The following is a 19,212-nucleotide window of genomic DNA, read 5'->3' as shown; positions in this document are numbered from 1 at the left end:
TTTTTTTTTTGTATACAGTGTCGAGTTTCGTGGAGGAGCTAGAACACAGAACGGATCAGCACATAACAGAGCAAAAGGAACAGGAGAAAGAGTGTGGGGGTGGGGGACACGTCATCGGCAGAGTCGAGGTACAAAATAGAGGGAAATTGGAGAAATAAGGGATTTGGGGAAGAATGAGGGCTCGGGGGAGGACGCATGGGGTCTCAAGGACTCAAGATGGATAGAGCCACAAGCATTCAATCAAACTGTAAACTTGGAAAGAGGTGGGCTTTGGGAGGGATAATGGGGTAGAAGAGATCATGATTTTGGATGGAGGATGACCTGAGATAGTGGTGCAAAGCTCTCTTGAATCCCTGGAGGGGGAAAAACAAGATTGAAGAGATTGAGGAATGGTGGTTCCACAGGTGGGGGGAAAAAATAGAGGAACAAATGAGTGGAGGTGAGCAGTGATTCTGGATTCTGGGAGTTATTTTTAAGAGAAGGTGGTTGTTGGCAGACTGTATACACCCTGCAAGAACCTGTGGATGGGAGAGAGATCAGAGCATAGGAAGGGCAGAGGGTGCAAGACCAGAAAGGAGGCAGTATAAGATAAAGAGACCACCGACCTGTCTGCAATGTGAAAGTAATTGGCCCATCGACTCAATTCAATCATGGGAGATTCCAATGATGTTGAAGGCAAATTCCAATGATTCATGGTGTCTCGCTGAGAAAGGTGTGAGACAGGGACACCAGCCCAGAAGAGGAGCAGTGCACCATCAAGCTGCAGATGAAGCACTCATAGGTCAGTGAAAGTTCAGGTGTGCACAGCAAAGGATGCCCATTTGGTGGCTGGCTTTGGAGGCCAACTTAGATATGTGGTTTGCTCAAGAGCGATCATGGCGAAAAGTGAAGCTCAAATGTTTGAATGACTTAACTTTTTCAAGAGGATTGTTAAGAATATAGATTTATCTGTATTTTCTGCAAAATCATATCACCAGGTTTATCAGACACTTAAAAATGAGATATTCCCCTACCATTGGAGAATTTGATGTGTCCGAGTCTCAATTCGGTGTCGTTCTTTTACAGATTTCTGATAGTGCGACGCCACCAAACGTGCTTCATGGCCAGGAGTTGATCGTCCACATTGCCGCTGAATTTGATTCACCACCCGAGATTGCACCGGACGTACCCTTCCCTTTCGGCATGCAGGTCAGTGCTTTCTTCGTCTCTGGTGACTTAAATACCCAAAATGTGAAAATCTTTTGCAGAATTGCTGGCAATTGTTTCATCTCAACGTGATATTTTCCATGTTTTTTTTTTTTTTTGGGGGTTTTTCTTTTGGGGCGATTACAAACCGTTCGGAGCACTATTTATATTTGTGTAACTTCCACCTCCTTTGTTCTGTTTATTTTCTTCATTTTTGGTTTTTTTAATTTTACATCTGCAACATGCAGATGACCACCAAAATATTTGCATGTTCATGCAAAACAAACTGCATTCTGTGATGCACTTTTTGGCAAAGTTCTTATCTATAATCACACACAGCGCATGTTACTCATGGCACATTACCAGGACGAGCAAGTTGCCCGGCCGTGCCCGCAAGAGATTCTAAACGGGGTAGGGATGGGGGCGACAATATGCAAGTGGTGTCTTCTGTCATCAAGCCGGCAATCTGGGAGCAACAATTCGCATTTGTTGCCACATCTGATGCAATTTTAATGCTCTAACGGCAGCAGGGTGCTTCATTTGAAACTGCTTGTTCGATATATGTAACTTTTTGATGCCTAGGGTCCGTAATAAAATATTTGTATTGGTGTCAAAGGCAGTGACCAATTGCAAATTAATTGTACAATTTTAACCACCACAATTTGCATTTTCTTACAGACACACTTAGTTTCAAAAGTCAAGGATAGTTTTTATTCGTCCAACATGATGTAAAAGTGTGCCATTCCATTTCCTTGTTCCGCATCAGGTGTTTAAAGACCAGATCACACCCCTCAGCTCCAGACAATTAGCCTTTGTTGATGGCGACTCTGAAAATGGAAATCTTTTGTACAATATCACCTTTCCACTGCCAGCTCAATCTGGTGAGGAATTTAATGATTTTAACATGGTGTTAAATGGATTTCACTGTTTCTTGGTTCATCATTTTGATTAATAATAAACTGCTCGTGTATATGTACCTTTACCATGCAATGATAAGAAATATTTTAGATTATAGTTAATCGTCCCAGCATCGGTGGTGTAATGATTAGAACATATGCTCTGAGTCTGGGAGGTCGGTGGTTTGAGCCCCAGCCGAATCGTACGAAAGACTTTCAAAACGATACATGCTGCTTCCTTGCTTCATTTTTCAGCATTTAAAACGACTGTATTGAGCATGGACAAGAATCATGGGTTTGCAATACCAACGTAGGCTTTGATAGACTAATGGTGTCCACTTGTGTTGACGTTCTTGTAAGGAAAATCATATCTTATTAGACTTTGAATAATTTGTGGAATTACCTCCGCCACCGAAGATGAAGGAGGCTATGTTTTCATCCCTCTCTGTCTGTTTGTCTGTTTGTTTGTGTACAGGATATCTCAAAAAGTTGCAGACGGATCCAGGTGAATTTTGTGGACAGGTTCGGTGTATGACAAGGACAAACTGATTCGATTTTGGTGAAGATCCGATTCCAGATGTAGATATGATAATTATTTCATTCCCAAAGTGATTCTTCACCATTGAGAGATTGGGCCAAAAACGCTATTGTACTGTATAGCACGATACTTCAAAAATGTATTGGGCACGATATGTTCTCGTGGATCAGGCATTACGTGGCGGAGGAATGGGCTCCACCGAGTGCCACTGAAGGTAGAAGGAGGTTGTTTTCACCCGTGTCTGTTTGTGTGCTTGTCTGTGACCATGATATCTCACAAAGTTGTGGATGGATTCAGATGAAACTTGGTGGACAGGTTGTGTGTGTGTGACAAGGTAGAATTTATTTTGGTTTTGGTGAAGATACAAATCCGAATACGAAAAATCTTTGATTTTTCATTGAATTCTTCACCATTGAGAGGTGGGGCCAAAAACGATATCCACTACACTACAGCATGGCATGATATCTCAAACGATATCCAGTACAGTATGGCATGATATCTCAAACGATATCCAGTACAGTATGGCATGATATCTCAAACGATATCCAGTACAGTATGGCATGATATCTCAAACGATATCCAGTACAGTATGGCATGATATCTCAAGCGATATCCAGTACAGTATGGCATGATATCTCAAACGATATCCAGTACATTATGGCATGATATTTCAAAAAGTTGTGGATGAGTTGTGACAAAACTTGGTGGTTGAGTTGGTTTGGGGAGAAGAACAAGTCAACTACATTTTGCTTCAGTTCCGAATGCATATCCGACCTATCAGTGGGATACAAAACATACTGTTCAGCCTGGCAGAGATATACGCTCTACCGAATGCCATTCTAGTTCCTCTTTTTTGGTGGCTAAACACACTTTTGTTGATATAATTTTGATAAAATTCCTGAAAGAAGAAAGGTTTTTCTCTGGTTTAACGATAGATAGAGCTAAGTCTTGTTGTTCGTTTTTCGGCTGCTCCGTTAGGGGTCGCCACAGCGGATCATCCGTATGATCCGCACAGTGATTTGGCACATGTTTTACGCCGGATGCCCTTCCTGACGCAACCCTGGTAGCCTCTTACGACACAGGGAAAAGGATTGGGTTTCGCCATGATTCCGGGCTGCCCTACACCCTCTTATAGCGCGGCCCAGTGCATAGCACCCGTCCTCAAGCGATCCTCCAACCCAAGCCTCCGAGTAGCCAGATTACAGGTGCACGCCACTACGCCCGGTGATAGATAGAGCTGAGTCTCGTTGTAAATTAACAATTACATTCCTTGGAATGGTTGTTTTTAATCACAAACCAATTTTATTGGAATTCCTGCTCACCATCATTGGCCAGTTAATAAATAAGGGGCCCTCAGTGTTTAAAGCATGTGGTCATGACATACTGCCTCACCAATGTACAGCAGTAACCACAGTGGAATCTTCAACATCTACCAACTAATGCTGCAACACGGGACTCCCAGTCACACATTGATGCCTCATCCTGCCTGCAAGACACAAGGATGACAATTTATAGCTGGGCCAAAATATTGAACCCAGGCTCAGAGGCAAGTGTGAACCCGATTATCTTTATACACAACAGTGTTGTCCATTTATATTAACCTGGACCATGCTAGAAACACAGAAGAGACTGCAAATTAACCATTAGCAATTTTCTAACTGCGGTTTATGAAGTCTGCAAGAGGTAAAAACACACTTTGGGGTTGTGCAATCTTGGGAGAGCTCATGTGCACACACCATGAAGTTACAGGATCATAATTATCACTTGGCATTTGCCAAGCCTGAAGAATAAGTCAGAGACTTCGACTTGCATTACATCTTTGACTGGAGACTCATTGGAGACCAAAGAAGTCGAGAATATGCAGAATTCCATCCATCCATCCATCCATCCATCCATCCATCCATCCATTGGGACCATACTCTGTGCAGAGCGTTGGTGCTGCCAAAGCAATCTCCTGGGCTATTGGGCACAATCCTGGTCGGGTCGCCACTCCAACGCAGGATACCAATAAGCTGATACTCATTTTTGCCGACCTCGGAAGGATGACAGGCCGAGTTAATTCCACCTGGTATTAATTCAACAGCTGAGCACGATTTGAACTCAGAACCCGAGGATCCGAAGCCCACCACCCTAACTATTAAGATGCAGAACTCGAACCATTAGAAACAGGTCTTTTTTTTTAATGTGCTACTCAATCTGGTCATTTTTTTAGTCCTTGAAATGTAATTGTACTCGTTTAATAAAGACTGTCTTCAAATAGTGATTAAAGTCTCAAAACTGTCTCCCTCTTTCAAATCCTAGTGGCGTCTCGGCAAGTCTGTTACTGGTGTATGTTCCCTCTCCACCCCCTCCCTTACCTCAAATGGCCGCACAGCTGACACTGCACGTGAAAAGGCTGAATCCCTAAACTCGGTGTTTTCTTCTAAATCTTGTGTCTGAAACCCATCGCTTTCTGTACCCACCTTACCCAGTCGCACCCAACTGTTCCTGGACTCTGTGTCCTTTTCTCCTGACAAGGTGGAAAGCTTTCTGTCAAACCTCGACTCAGATTCTGCAACCGGTCCAGACGGCATCAGCCCACGTGTCCTAAAAACCTGCTCTGCTGCTCTTGCTTACCCTCCCTCTGTTCTATTCACCCTCTTATTTTCTCAAGGTCATCTGCCATCTGCCATCTGCTTGGAAATCAGCAAACATTACCACTCTGCATAAAAAGGTGCAAAAACGGATCCCTGCAACAACAGACCAATCAGCTTTCACCCAATCATCAGCAACGTTAGGGAATCCTTCATTGCTTCAGACATTAAATCCTTTGTCTTCTCCAATGGCTTGATTTCCAATCATCAAATTGTATTCAGACCAGATCTCTCTACCCTGGATATGCTGATTCTGCTTGCCCAACAATGGATGGAGATCCTCAATGCCAGACAGGAAATCAGAGCCACCTTCCTAGACATATCGTGTGCCTTCAATACAGTCTGGCACCCTGCCCTGCTCACCAAATTATCTTTCTATGGTATCCAAGGCCATCTCCACTCATGGATCACAGACTTCCTCTCCTGTCACAGCCAACGTGTGGCCCTAAATGGAGTTCTTTCATCCCCTTTTCCTGTCCAGGCTGGAGTTCCTCAAGGTAGCGTTCTCGGCCCTGTTCTTTTTCTGGTTTTCATCAATGATCTCTCCGACTCTCTGGAAAATCCTCTTTATCTCTGCTGATGACTCCACCCTCTGCTGTACCATCTGCCATCCCTCAGATAGGCAAGCCACAGCTTCTTCACTCTCTGCAGATCTGGAAAAAAATCACAAGCTGGTCCAACACTTGGAAGATGTCTTTTAACCCTGACAAATCTCACACTCTCACTATGTCATTCCGAAAGGAACATCTGGAACCCCCTCCCCCCCTTCTACTTAAGCAACCATCCTCTTGAAGTCCTTTCATTTAAGCTTCTGAGTCTCACTATCTGCCATGATCTTTCCTGGGAAAGCCACATTTCCAAACTGGCTTCCAAAACCAGTCACCGACTGGGCATCCTCCATCATGCAAAGTCCTTCCTTGACACACCTGAGCTCCTGACTCATACAAAGCTTTCGTCCGCAGCCTGATGGAGTACTGCTCTCCCCTCTGGGCTGGTAGTCCTGCCTCTCACCTTTCTCGGCTTAATGCTGTGGAAACCAAGGCATTTAGGATCATTGCTATCTCCTGCGATGAGGCTGAGTCATTGGGTCTCTCACTCTCTCACTGCAGGCATGTCTGTGGTCTTTCTGTCTTCTACCGTCTCCTTTCTGTCCTCTTTCCCTCCCCCCCTTGCTCTGTCTGAGATCTGTCCCCTCCATATTTCCACAGGGCACTCAAGGTCTGCCAACAACTCCCTTTTGGTAAAACTACCAAACTCAAGAATCACTGCTCACCTTCACCCTTTCATTCCTCTTTTTTTCCTACCTTTGGAGCAAACTCCCCCACTCTCTTCAATCCCAATTTTCCCTCCAGGTCTTCAAAACAGCTGTTCACCACCATCTCTTATCTTCCCCCATCCAAAACCATGATCTTTTCAACCCCAGTTAATCCACCCCTAACCCACCTCCTTCAAATTCCCTGCTTTCCTTCCTGAAATCCCTGTCATGTAAAGACCTGAAAGACCCTGTAGTGTTCATCTTGTTTAGCCTGTGTACCCCGCCCCATTCCCCTCCCTTACACTCTCTTCGAGAGACCATATTCTCTGTTCTGCACTGTTTTTTCTCTCCGTGACCTCAACATCCTCACCACAAACTGTACAGGCAAGAGAGCAGCATCCAAGATGTCATTGAAAGCCTGGATCTTAGTTTTGACCCAGGAAACCTGTAATCCCACTGGCTCTGACTCATCATTCAGAACCTTGGGTGCCCCCAAAAGGATATCAAGAATCTCCGCAAAGATGACTGCATCATCTGCAAAATCAAGGTCAGAGATCTTAACATTCCCAAATGATGCACCGCAGCTTGATCTCTCTGACATCCTCCCCAGAATCCAGTCCATACAAGTGCTGAAAAGAGTGGGGACTAGTACACATCTTTGATGAACTCCAGTAGCTTTTAGCTCCAGTAGCAGTAGCTTCAAGTTCCTTTTACCTTTATGCTCCATCGCTCGATTTCCCGCTGATCCGAGGATGCTATCTTCCATTTGTACCTTACCACGACAGCAAGTTTGGATTGATGCAACGAATATACAAGTTACATACTTCATATGAGTTTATTCAATGGCTTACAAGGATAATCAAGAATATACAATAAAACTTTTGGCCCACCGTGAAGAAGAGTGAACAGGGTGGACAGACGGAGGATGGTTGAACTGAGGGAGGAGATTGGTGTGCAGATGAGCTTGATGGGGAGATTGGTTAAAAGGCCAGCTGAAATGGGCTGGTCACTTGGTATGGATGGAGGAAGAGAGAATGGCAAAGAGAGCAGATAGTTGAGCGAGCAAGGTAGGAGGAAAACAGATAACCCACGGTCGAGATGGGAGGATTGTGTGAGGAGGGAGATCAGTAAGGTGGAGGTGGTTGGAGAGTGGAGAGAGTTGGCTGAGGACAGGGGGAAGTGGAGGACTATTATGGTCGAGGCAGAACAGAAGCTTGGTACCGTTGGCCCTCACCCCTTTAAAAGGGAAGGGAAGAGAAGGAGAATAATAATAATAATAATAATAATAATAATAATAATAATAACAATAAGTGCCTGTGCTTTATCCACAACCCATTAATTTAATCAATCAGTTTTTACTTTTCTTCTGTGATACTAGCCTATTATTACCATTAACATCTATAGGCAGGGAATTTGGCCTCGGTACATGCACATCATGTTCTCTTTTTGAGATAAATTCTGGGATCTTTAACATCCACAACCAAAAATCCAGATGAGACCTGAGACTGATGGCTTTATGTCCTCATACAAAGGATGGCATACTTCGAGATGTAGCGTCCACTGCCACCACTGCATCAAAACTGCAATAAATAAAAAAGTTAAATCCAGACTAGACAGCTCGGTGGAAATCATGCTCCCAACTAAGTTCTCATTCTGCCGATAAATGATCTGAGGCTTCCTGCTGCTATGCCTGCTCTGTAGAAATGTATAGTGCATGAATTATGTTGTTCTCTCACTGGCTCTATGGCGTGTGACTTACTGTGCTGGCTTTATGGAGTGGAGTTATTAAATTTTTTTCCCACTTGCTAATCGGTGGAAGAAAAATTTCAATATCAGCCAGCACACCTAGTTTTGGCTGAAGTCTTGGAGGAAGACTCTTTTGTTGCAGAACTGCTCACTGCACCCACAGCGCTCCGTACTCCACGCTGGTTTGATCCATCACATTCAAATATTTATTTTCCTTTCTGTTCTCCCAAGGCGTTCATTGATCGTGATGAAGTGACTGGTTTCTGTGGTTGCCGTACCAATTTCGTCGTGCCGCACATTTGTTGCACTGGACTCTATTTCTGATTGCGTAGCCGTGCAATGGGCATTGACATGTTTAGGTGGTTGTTGGTAGGCACGTGAGAGTGTTAAACAGCATTTTCTCCTCGAGGCATTTAACAGGGTTAAATGTTATTTAGTTTTTGCCTTTTTTTTTTTTTGTGTGTGTGTGTTGTTTTGTGCATAAATCAGACTTTGAAAGTTAATCTTTACTTAGTTAATTCAGAAGGTAAGGGCATTATTTTTTTGGGGGGAAGGCTTGTTTCACTGGCTAATAAACCTGGATTACAAGATGAAAGCACCTGTCGTGCAGGATTAGAATGGGGCTGCAGTTATTCTTCCAGCGGCTCTCATCACAGGCCTCGGGCTTCGAGCACACCTGTACGCTCAGCCCACCCACATTCCATTGTCATTTTCCTTTTCTTTGTGTTAGAGGACCATGTGGAAGAACAGGTACACCAACAGAAGAAAACGTTGCATTTTCTTTTCCTCAAAGTTCAACTCATGAATGCAGTGTTTTGTCGTCCAAAGTCGTTGATTTGGTTACTTTTGTATAATCATGAAATTAGCTGCGCTGCATCGTCGGCGAACAAGAGGAAATAAATATATTATGTCGATGGAATATTTAAGATTACGGCAGATAATAAAATATGAGAGTAAATGGAAATGTTTTTCGATTGACTGCATGGAGTTGGAGCTGAGGGCTTGGGGGTAGAGGAGATGAAATATTTTTAGGCCGCAGATTCAGTTACTGGGACGGACATCCTTGCAGGCTCCATCGAACATGCAGATAGGCCCCATCACGCTGTCCTGCTCTTCACTCAGGCTGATGTGGACTCTGGAAAGATCATTTACAGGCCTCCATTGCAAGCCTCAGTCCAAGGTTACATGGCGTTTCGCTTCACCGGTAAGGAAAACAGCAATAGTTTTCAGGCAACAAGCTCGACACACCTTATTTGTTGTTCTTTGACGATAATTTAATAAATGTTTTCTGTGGCTGTTTCCGGTCGTTGTCGGACATTGTTTTTCATTTGTAATGGTGGTGCAGATGGGCAAACAACTTTAAGTCAAATGCAATATTGGAAAGATACACATTGTGTTTCGAGCTCTGTACGATGCTTTAAAAGCTGAATGAAGGCCTCTTGCTTGTATGAATATGCGTGCACACATCTATCACATTACTACCTCGCCTGCCTTCTTTCTGGTTTGCCAGTTTCAGATGGAATGAACACCATGCCTGAGATGGAGTTCCGATTACAGCCAGTCTCGAGCAGCCAGCACCCTCCCTCCTTCGAGCGAACAAGTGCAGCTGTTCTCGTTCAACAGGGTGGCAGCGTCCCAGTCGGTCGGTAAACGGGGTATCAATTAAACTACAACACAATGTAAAATGGTGAATGTTTATCGATATTAATCAATGACCCCACGTTATCCATCATTTCATGTGCAATCCTTCGCCCAAGCCAGATATGAAACCCAAGCCAGAAAAATGTAAAGTTATGCCGATACACTTTTTGAAGAATCCCCTTCTGGCAGTACAGTTGTGTGTTGACACGACCTGTCTGGAAAGGGTTTTCTCTTTTTTTTTGCTTCTTGGGATACTTCTACGAGCAGATCTAAAATGGAATAACTGGGTTCAAATTGTGGTATCGCGTGCTGCTCGTCGGTGGTACATACTAAGCGTCCTTAAGAAAAGTGGAGGTAGCGTTGGTGATCTGGTTACCAACTATAAAGTATGCATTCACCCACTACTCGAGTTTGGATCACTTGTCTGAGGATCTAGTCTGACCACTGCTCAGAAAGTTAAACTTGAGCGTGTCCAGAAGCGTGCCCTCCGTTGCATCGCATATCCATGCAGTATATCCTGCCAAACAAACTGCGACTTGACTTCTATGACATCCTTTCTCTTGGTGAACGGAGAGATGAGCTCCTGCTTCGCTTTGGAAACAGTCTGTTATGGTTTCAAAGCCACCGTGACCTGCCCCCCCCCCCCAAACCTGCCAGTCCAAATTGTGATCTTGCATCCAATTCTGGATAATTTGCACTTTTATTCCATACATTAATTTTGATGCATAACATACAGTACATGTTCATGCAATATTATTTGATTAATATTTCTATATATATTTGTAAGTTTTATGAAAGTTTTATTTTTATAAACTTGACACAAATATCGGTCTTCGGACTGCCTTGTCCAGTGTTTTACGTTCCCAATAAACCAAAATAAATGAATGAATAAATGTGTCCTTTTTAAGTCTGCCCACTTTATTATTTTCTGATTGATCAAACTCGTCTCTGAGCATTCATTCTGCTTGGTACAGTAGAATGATGCAACTGTGTCGTATCGGTGTAAGTACATTGTCTGCCAAGTTCATGGCTCAAGAAAGTTACATACCATACTGGGAGCTGTTCATAATGGCATTGTAATCAAGGCCTCTAAGGCCTAAGCTGTCTAGCTAGGGTTTGAATCTCAACCATGCTATAAACTGTTATCCTGGTATTTCACAGGCAGGGTGATTCATCATTATGTGTGCCGTCCCTCGGATGGACGAAAAACTGGGTGTCCCGTCTGCCGGCATTGGTTGGTGGATGTCGAAGACTCTGCGAGCTATCTCCAGCACCATGAACAAATTCCAAATTCTTGTCCTAACCACTGCTGGGATGGCAATGGCAAACCACCCAGTGTAACCCTTGCCTAGAAACTGCTTCGATAGCACCGACGGTTTATGGTCATGGCTGTGCTCAATAAGTATGATTTTGTTGTTCATCATTAAAAGTGAAGTTGCAATAAAACCTAAGTGTCTTATCAATGTGTCCTTGCTTGTTGCTGTTAAAGATTCCATGATGCTTCATGGCAAGAATGGGTATTAGGTTGTTACCTTGACCAAATTATTGTCTGTAGGTTCAGCATAGGGTTGTCAAATCTGGCTTATTATAACCTTGCACTTGCTCAATTGAGTCGTCAACTTGTCAGACAACGGAGACTCCAATAGCAAGCATTCAGCTGAAAAACGAAATAATTGACTGCAATGTGCTTCGTTGTGCTAATTCTGTGGAACATTTAATCAATTACTTGTGGGTATTTTTGTAGGTCTGGGTCATCTCGAGGTGTCGGATCCTGATTCGAGCATGGACGAGCTATGGTTTGAGCTTGAGGCTGCCCCACAACACGGCATGTTGGCAAGGAAGGATGCAAATCTACACCTACTCCTACGACAGGGTAAAACATTCACAAATGTTGGCACCTGCTTTTGTTGTTACTCCAATGTGGAGCGCACATGGAAACATCGAGTGTAGAATAAATGTATCCCAATAGTCACTCATTGTATTCACAGAATCACAGGTAATCTCATCGATTAGGGCTATCGACGACTTATTCACTACGGATGGATCCAGGGGGGGGGGGGCTTGAAAGTTTGGACGAACTATATCCCCTGCACCCGCCCCTTTTTCTGGCCCCCTTTATTGAGCCAGCATTTCTTTTTTCTTTTTTCTGTTTTTTTTTTCCCAAAATAATTATTCATTCACCAAGCTCATTGCAGTGCGACTGAATAATTTGACATTTATGTTGCTCCTTATTCCCTCTACCCTCTCTCCACACAATCTGTCAGGATATGTACTGCATGTGTCGTTTCTATGATAAACAAGTTGAGTCACCCGATCAAGATCAGTTATTTAGAATTTTGCAAAACATCAAGAAGATTGTTATTTAAAGTTGTAGCAAAAAAACCCCCGCCAAAACTTAGGAGTGCAACACGGTAATGATATGCCAATTGGCCTCATTTCCTTGTTTAAGGTCATACAGGAGCATGTGATCACTCCTTACACACAATGTAGTCATGTGTAAACTTGGGATCCTTTATACTGTATATTAATTTCCATTCTGAGGATGGAATATGCATATTTAAGTGCAAGTGGTTTGTTTTCCAACAGCGAATCGCCACTCGACATATGACAGCGTACCAGCCAAAACTTATTTCATGTTTTAATATCGATTTGATTAAGAATTTAAAGTTTTTATTGTGACGTCCACTTTCTGCATGTGAAAACAATGTGCTGCAGCATATGTTGGAGAAATTGGGCCAAGGGGTTGGAAACGTATAAGAAACAAACAGACGTGTGTATGTGTGTCTATAATAATATGTCATTGTGTGTCATTCAGTCCGTCCGTCAGTCCATCAGTCCGTCTCCTCCATAACTCGAAAACCATGAAACCTCGTGGCCCCAAACTTTGCAGGCATATGAAGGGAACTCCAAGGTGGTGCAGGAATTGAAATTGGGTGTTTTGGTTAATTTAAACACCCCGTTTGAAGATAATTAACGGCCTTGTTTAATTATCTTTTATGAAGGCATCATCCTTGGTCAGCCCATGAGACAGCCCTTTGTCAGCGAGCTGGGGTCTTAATTTGCCATTTTGTTCGGCCTGCTCAACAATGCCTTGGCTTGTAACAGGCCACAATGGTTTCTTAACAATGAAGCGCTCATTTTTAGATCCTCGTGGAGGATCTCTAAGTCTTACTCACGTTGTTCTTCATCTTCTTCTTGTGGACTTTTTTGTTTCACAGCCTACAGTTTTCATCGAAACTTCCTGAAACTTGGCATACATATGTAAAAATACCCTGCGCAGACAGTAACCATCTCCGATTTTGAAAATTCCTCCTAGAAAAAAGTTATGACGTCAAAATATCTCCGCTAATGGAAATCGCCTAAAAAATTATAACTGAAACTTGGCAAGCTTTTTGAATTCTGTTTGGGGGAATCGAACAGGGCATTAGCAGAGATGAATTGCCGCACATATGATACATCACTATGACGTCATATCAATTTTTATGACGTCATTCTTATTTTTGACATTTTTTGTTTCACAACCCAGAGTTTTCATCGGATCTTCGTGAAACTTGCCATGTATATGCAGAAAGCCCACGCGCAGTCAGTAACCATCCCTGATTCTGGAAATTCTTGCTAGAAAAAAAAACTTGACGTCATAATATCGCCGCTAATGGAAATTGCCTATACCATTATCTCCGAAACTAGGCAAGCTGTTTGAATTTTGTTTGCGGGAATCAAGCCGGGCATGAGCACAGATAATTTATCGCAAACCTGATACATCACAATGACGTCATATTCGTTTTATGGCGTCATCATTAAGAGGACGAGGATCTTAGCTCATTTGAGCTTGTTTTTTTTTCACGTTCCTCACTCATATCATCGAATGCCTCATCTTCATAACTTCGAATCACTGGATACATCGCAATGCTTATAAACGTTCAGAGATGCCAGTGTTCCTGGCTTTATTTCATTTCCGCAAATGTGATAAGCTCTAGAATCTCTTAACCTGAGCCGAATTTCGAAATTTAAACTGCAAAATTACTTCAGCAGCAGTTCCGACTGATAAAAAAGTGTTCATTTGTGTAATTCAGACATTGATTGACATTCCAGGCATCTCCGAATGTTCGTGCCTTAATTTAGTTTCCACAAATGCGATAACCCCTAGAATCTCTTCATCTGAACTAAATTCCAAAATTAAAACTGCAGAATTAACCTCTGCAGCAGTTCCAACTGCTAACAAGTGTTCATTTGTACAATTCTGACATTGGTTGACATTCCAGGCGTCTCCGAGTGTTCGTGCCTTTATTTAGGTTCCACAAATGTGATAACCCCTAGAATCTCTTAATCTGAACCAAATTTCAAAATTTCAACTGCAGAATTAACCTCTGCAGCTGTTCCAACTGCTAAAAAGTGTTCATTTGTCCAATTAGCACATTGTTTTATACTCCAGATGTCTTCGGTCATCTCTGGACGGACCCAGCCAGCCATTCTTTATCAACCATTTTGTTGGTGTGATTGCTTGAGTGGTTAATCGTGGTGGGCAGAACCGATTACAAAGTACTCGATTCCAACCATGCAGTTGAAAGGAATTGAGTAGTGAACCAGAATCGACGTCGATTCCGAGTAAAACTCTTACTTCATAGAAAGAAGCGTTTTTTTGTTTGTTTGTTTTTTCTGGGAAAGTTTTCTTCATCCCTGTTGGGCAAGTTCCAGCTACACATGGCCTGATAAAGTATGAATTGAAAAGGAACATGCTCCTGGGGCGATCGATTTGCAATATAGCAGCAAAAGCAAATCACTTGCAAACTAATCACGCACCAAGGGCGTGTTCCTTTTAAATGAATGGCAAGGTATTTGGCATTGGCTGGTGAAGCATGCTGATTGCTTTGCTGATGGATGGGTAGGCAGTACTGTACATTGACTGATAAAGTTTTGACATGTCGTTCAAAAGGTCCAGAAGTGCAGTTTGGAACCACCGCTCCTCGCTCCCCCTCCCTCCTCTCTCCCCCACTCCATTCTTTCTCTCCCCCACTTCTCTTTTTCTCCCCTCACCTCGCTTAGTATTCCCATCAGCGAAGCGACGGGTGGTATTTGCTAGTTTGTAATAATGGAATATTGTACATTTCATTAATTACTTTATCCATTCAGAATTTGATTACATTAATGAAATGTCCATAGAATACTGTACATTTAAGTAAGTCCTACTTTGTGTGGATTTTTTTTGCAGGGGATGTTTTCACATACGATGAACTGATGAATAACAGGTTAAACTATATTCACGATGGTTCTGAGACATCAGAGGACAGCCTGGTGCTCCGCGTTTCCGATGGACTTTCCACAACTTCTGCCACCCTTGTTTTTGCAATTGAGCATGGGTCTGATCATCCACACTCTCAAGTCGAAGCTGATGTACATTTTTCTGCCATAGTCATGGAGAAAGGCAGAGTTGCCCTTAAACATGAAAATCTCCCTTACACGGTGAGTGGGCAAAATATAGGCCTCAGAAAGCCTCGTTTGTGACCTAATCTAGGAGCTATTTGAAATCTCAGATTTGTACATTTCTTTTTGGGATAGTAAACTGTTTATATTGTTACGAATTTCGGTCCGCCCGGCGTGTGATCGGCCACGTAACTCGAATCGCGACCGCGTCGCCCACCGGAACGGACAATTCAGTCGTGACCCTCCGTGGAACTACCGCCAGGAGCTAGTCACGGGTGGGTCTTCCGACCACACCACAATCGTGCCAATCGGCCACCCGCGCAGGATAGGGTTGTTCGCCAAACTCGACCTACCTAAGTACCTGCGCGGGTAGTTAACCGGGCGATCGTACCTCGCCGCTGGCCGGCCTAGGACACGAACCGCTTAAGCGGTCCGTTCCGTGCTTCAGTGATAACCGAGCGGTGTTATCGCGGCCCCGACGGACGTGGTTATTTACCGGGTGCTTACACCCCTCTACCAATTCCTTCCGTGATGCAAGATGGAACTTTCAAACAAAGGAAAGGACGCAACGAAACGGGGAACAGTTCGACAAGTACATTTATTCCACACTCAGACAAGGCAAGCATGTATTCACAGCCATACAGTAAGAATGCAATTTACAAGCAAGCAAGCAAGAACTACAACCGAATACAGCAATGTTTATTTACATGCACTTAAACAGTTTCTACTTTACAAGACATGGCACCACGACATACATTCACACAAAAGCAAAGGAAAGACCCCCTCAAAGGCAAGGGAGTCAGACTGGGCCTGTGGGCCTAATGCGCGTGGAACCTGGATGAGCGGCCAGGTCCACGAGACCGAAGGGTTCTACCCGCACACTCGTGGCGCGATGGCGGGCAAGCTGCGATGTCAGCGTAGCTGCGCCTGGCTTCGTGCCCCTGGCGTGGTCGGCGAGCTCTCTACGGCGCTCCCCGTCTGCCTTTCCCGTCGGCCTCGAGCTCCGTCTCCCGACTTGACTGCCCCGCCGACACTGCAGACGACTTCTTCTCCCGACACTCTGCCGCTGCCACTCCACTGCTCCCACTTGGTTCTCTGCCGACGTACTGCGCAACTCTACTTCCCGCCTGACTGCCGACACTGCTGCTGCCACTCCACTGCTCCCACTTGGTTCTCTGCCGACGTACTGCGCACCTTGACTTCCCGCCAACGTACTGCGCTTATATAGCCCGGGGGAGGGGCGTATATGTAAATTTCTGGATCACAGCGGGTTCAGAGGCGGGGCTATGCCACCCGATGCTCAGCCATTGGATGGATGAAAAGGGGGCGTGAAGCCTTCCTGATCCGCTTTTTGAGGTGAATGGAACGCATTTACAACCCATGGCACGACGTGTGGTAGAAAGGCGGAGGTGGTGGGAGTTTGGTTGTTGGCGGGCGTCGTTTGAGAATGGCGGTGAAGCGATGTTTGCGGGATGGAGTTGTGGAGGTAAAGAGGCGAAGGTGGTGGTGTTTGAGTTGTTGGCGGGCGTCGTTTGGTCCAAAATAACGATAGAGAAAAGAAAAATGGCTAACTCAAAGGATCGCAGCCCGGTGAACACGGAAATTCCCTTTAAACAATGGTGGGGAAATCTAACTACACACATACTTATTGTCATAACTGATCTAAGGACCCCTTATGGTGTATTGCGAATTTCCACAGCCATAACAATATTATGCACAGACATCACAATCTTTGCCAGTATTTAGTATTGCAATGATAATGTCACAAGAGAAGGTACAACCATTTTCGAATGTATGCCAATTACCGGTACTTTATTCTGTGTTTTTACCTAACATCTGCTTTATTTTTTTTAACACTAACCTATGCATTGATAGGCCAGTGATGTGAGATCCCTGCATTTTATGCTCTTATCACTGCCAATATATGGTACACTGGTGCAAACCGAGCCACGCCAGCCTGACCATGAGTTGCCGATTTATGCTGCCTTTACCATGGAGGATGTTTTCCAGAACAGGATTTGGTAAGCTGCTGGTGTGTTTAAAGTAACTCATCTCAAAGGCAATTTGGTGGTTAATTTGAGTTCATTGTTGTCATTGTTATTGTTGTTGTTGCTCCATCAAAACAATGCTGAAAGGATTTAAATTGCTAGTCACAGAAACATTCTCCCTCTAGTAATTGCCATTTGCTGATGGAACTGAAAGACTATTCATCTGTCAAATGGAGGAAATCGACAGTGTTGATTGATGTATGTAAGCCACTATGGGAAGCAAGGAGACCCTGGGGTCTCCGGTGTTAACCCTTCGTTGGAGCAAAAGAGATGGGATAGCAGCGAGAGTTGGAGGTGGAGTTAATATAAGCTGGGTGAGTGAGTCAGAGGTGGGTGGGTCAGAGTGGGATCAGGGATCATGCGTGGGTCAGAGTGGGATCAGGGATCATGCAGGGGTGGTGATGACTGATTTTGATAGGGATGCTCAAGGTTCAGAGATTGAATGTCCAAGGGATTGGGACTGGGAGAAAAGTGAAAATAAGAAGGAAAAAATAAGAAGGGACAGAAGATTAAATAAATAAACTAAACAAACTTTGACAAGTGATAAAAATAATAAAATAAAATGAATATCTTCTCCTCCTCTTCCTTTCATAAGTGGTGAGGTCCAATGGCACCAAGCTTCTGCCCTGCCTGGATCACAAAACTCTTCCACTTCCCTCCTCTGAGCCAACTCTCTCCACTCTCCAACGACCTCCACCTTACTGATATTTCTCCTCACACAATCCTCCCATCTCAACTGTGGTCTACCTCTTTTACTCCTTCCTTGCTCATTCAACCTTATCAAACCTATTTCACTATCCTCAGCCTTTCTCTCTTCCCCCATTTGCACCAAGTGTGAAGCCCATCTCAGCTGGCATTTCACTAATCTCCTCATTAAGCTCATCTGCACACCAATCTCCTCCCTTAGTTCATACATCCTCCTCCTAGCCACCCTCTTCACTCCAGCAATCCTCCTGACCCAGTTGTTCTCGCAAACCTGCAGCCTCTGTTGTTGTCTTTCTGTCAGTGCCACTGTTTCCAGACTGTAAAAGTAATACCGGCATTAATCACGACATCACAACCTTCCCTTTCATTTTCCATGATATATTTCTGTCTGCATGAATCCCTCCACCTTCCTCCATGCATTCACACCCATATGAAACCTCCTCCACACCTCTGCCTCAGACTTACCATCCCCGAGTACCCCCAGATACTCAAACCTATTTCCCTGCCTAATCTCCTTCCCCAAAAACCTGATATTCATTTTTTTTCTCTGCTGTCTGACCCATAGCACCTCAGTCTTATTCATACTCATCTTCAGCCCATATTTCTCAAATGCCTCCTTCCACTCCATCATTACTTCCTACATTTCCTGCCTACTCTCCACCACAAAAGGCAGATCATCCACAAACAACATCCTCCCCAGAATACCCCTCAAATTTACTTTCCTGCTTACCAGCTACATCACCATGATAAACATGGGTGGGTTGAGGGAGCTTCCCTTCCTCAAACCAATGTTTACACTGAACTCCTCAGATATTCTCGGAACAACCAAGACTTCCCTTTGTTCCCTTGTACATCCGTCCCTTCCACCAACCCAACTTCTTCTTCCGGCACTCCCATCCATCTCAGTATCGCCATCACCATCTCTCTTGGGACAGTCGTAGGCCTTCTCCAGGTCCACAAATCACAATGTCATTTCACCTTGCACCTCCAAACTCTTCTCCACCAGCTTTCTCAGGGTGAACATCCCATCTGTCATCACCCTTCCCTTTCTAAAACCCTGCTGCTCCTCTCCGATCTCTTCACTCTTCCTTATCCTCATGTCCAGAATCCTCTCCAGCACCTTCACTCCATGACTTCAGAGTGT

General features: G+C 44.1%; 1 protein-coding gene across 2 annotated transcripts in view; it reads left to right on the top strand.

The window, feature by feature from the left end:
• Positions 1 to 19,212, top strand: part of FRAS1 (Fraser extracellular matrix complex subunit 1) — a 188,285-nt gene that overhangs the window by 42,239 nt on the left and 126,834 nt on the right. For both annotated transcript variants that reach the window (XR_015058289.1, XM_085881638.1), the window contains exons 4-10: positions 1,066 to 1,188; positions 1,952 to 2,066; positions 9,323 to 9,457; positions 9,764 to 9,895; positions 11,639 to 11,767; positions 15,104 to 15,354; positions 17,191 to 17,336. Coding sequence is in view for 1 of the 2 variants with exons in the window: in XM_085881638.1 (XP_085737764.1) it covers positions 1,066 to 1,188; positions 1,952 to 2,066; positions 9,323 to 9,457; positions 9,764 to 9,895; positions 11,639 to 11,767; positions 15,104 to 15,354; positions 17,191 to 17,336 (1,031 nt within the window). In the remaining variant the exon portion in view is untranslated. The remainder of the gene's footprint in view (positions 1 to 1,065; positions 1,189 to 1,951; positions 2,067 to 9,322; positions 9,458 to 9,763; positions 9,896 to 11,638; positions 11,768 to 15,103; positions 15,355 to 17,190; positions 17,337 to 19,212) is intronic.

The sequence above is a fragment of the Eptatretus burgeri genome, chromosome 5 (assembly GCF_056783735.1).
Source record: "Eptatretus burgeri isolate ZD-2024b chromosome 5, Ebu_testis_v1, whole genome shotgun sequence".
NCBI lineage: Eukaryota > Metazoa > Chordata > Myxini > Myxiniformes > Myxinidae > Eptatretus > Eptatretus burgeri.
Note: the sequence above shows the minus strand (reverse complement) of the source record. Positions and strands in the feature narration are given on the sequence as shown.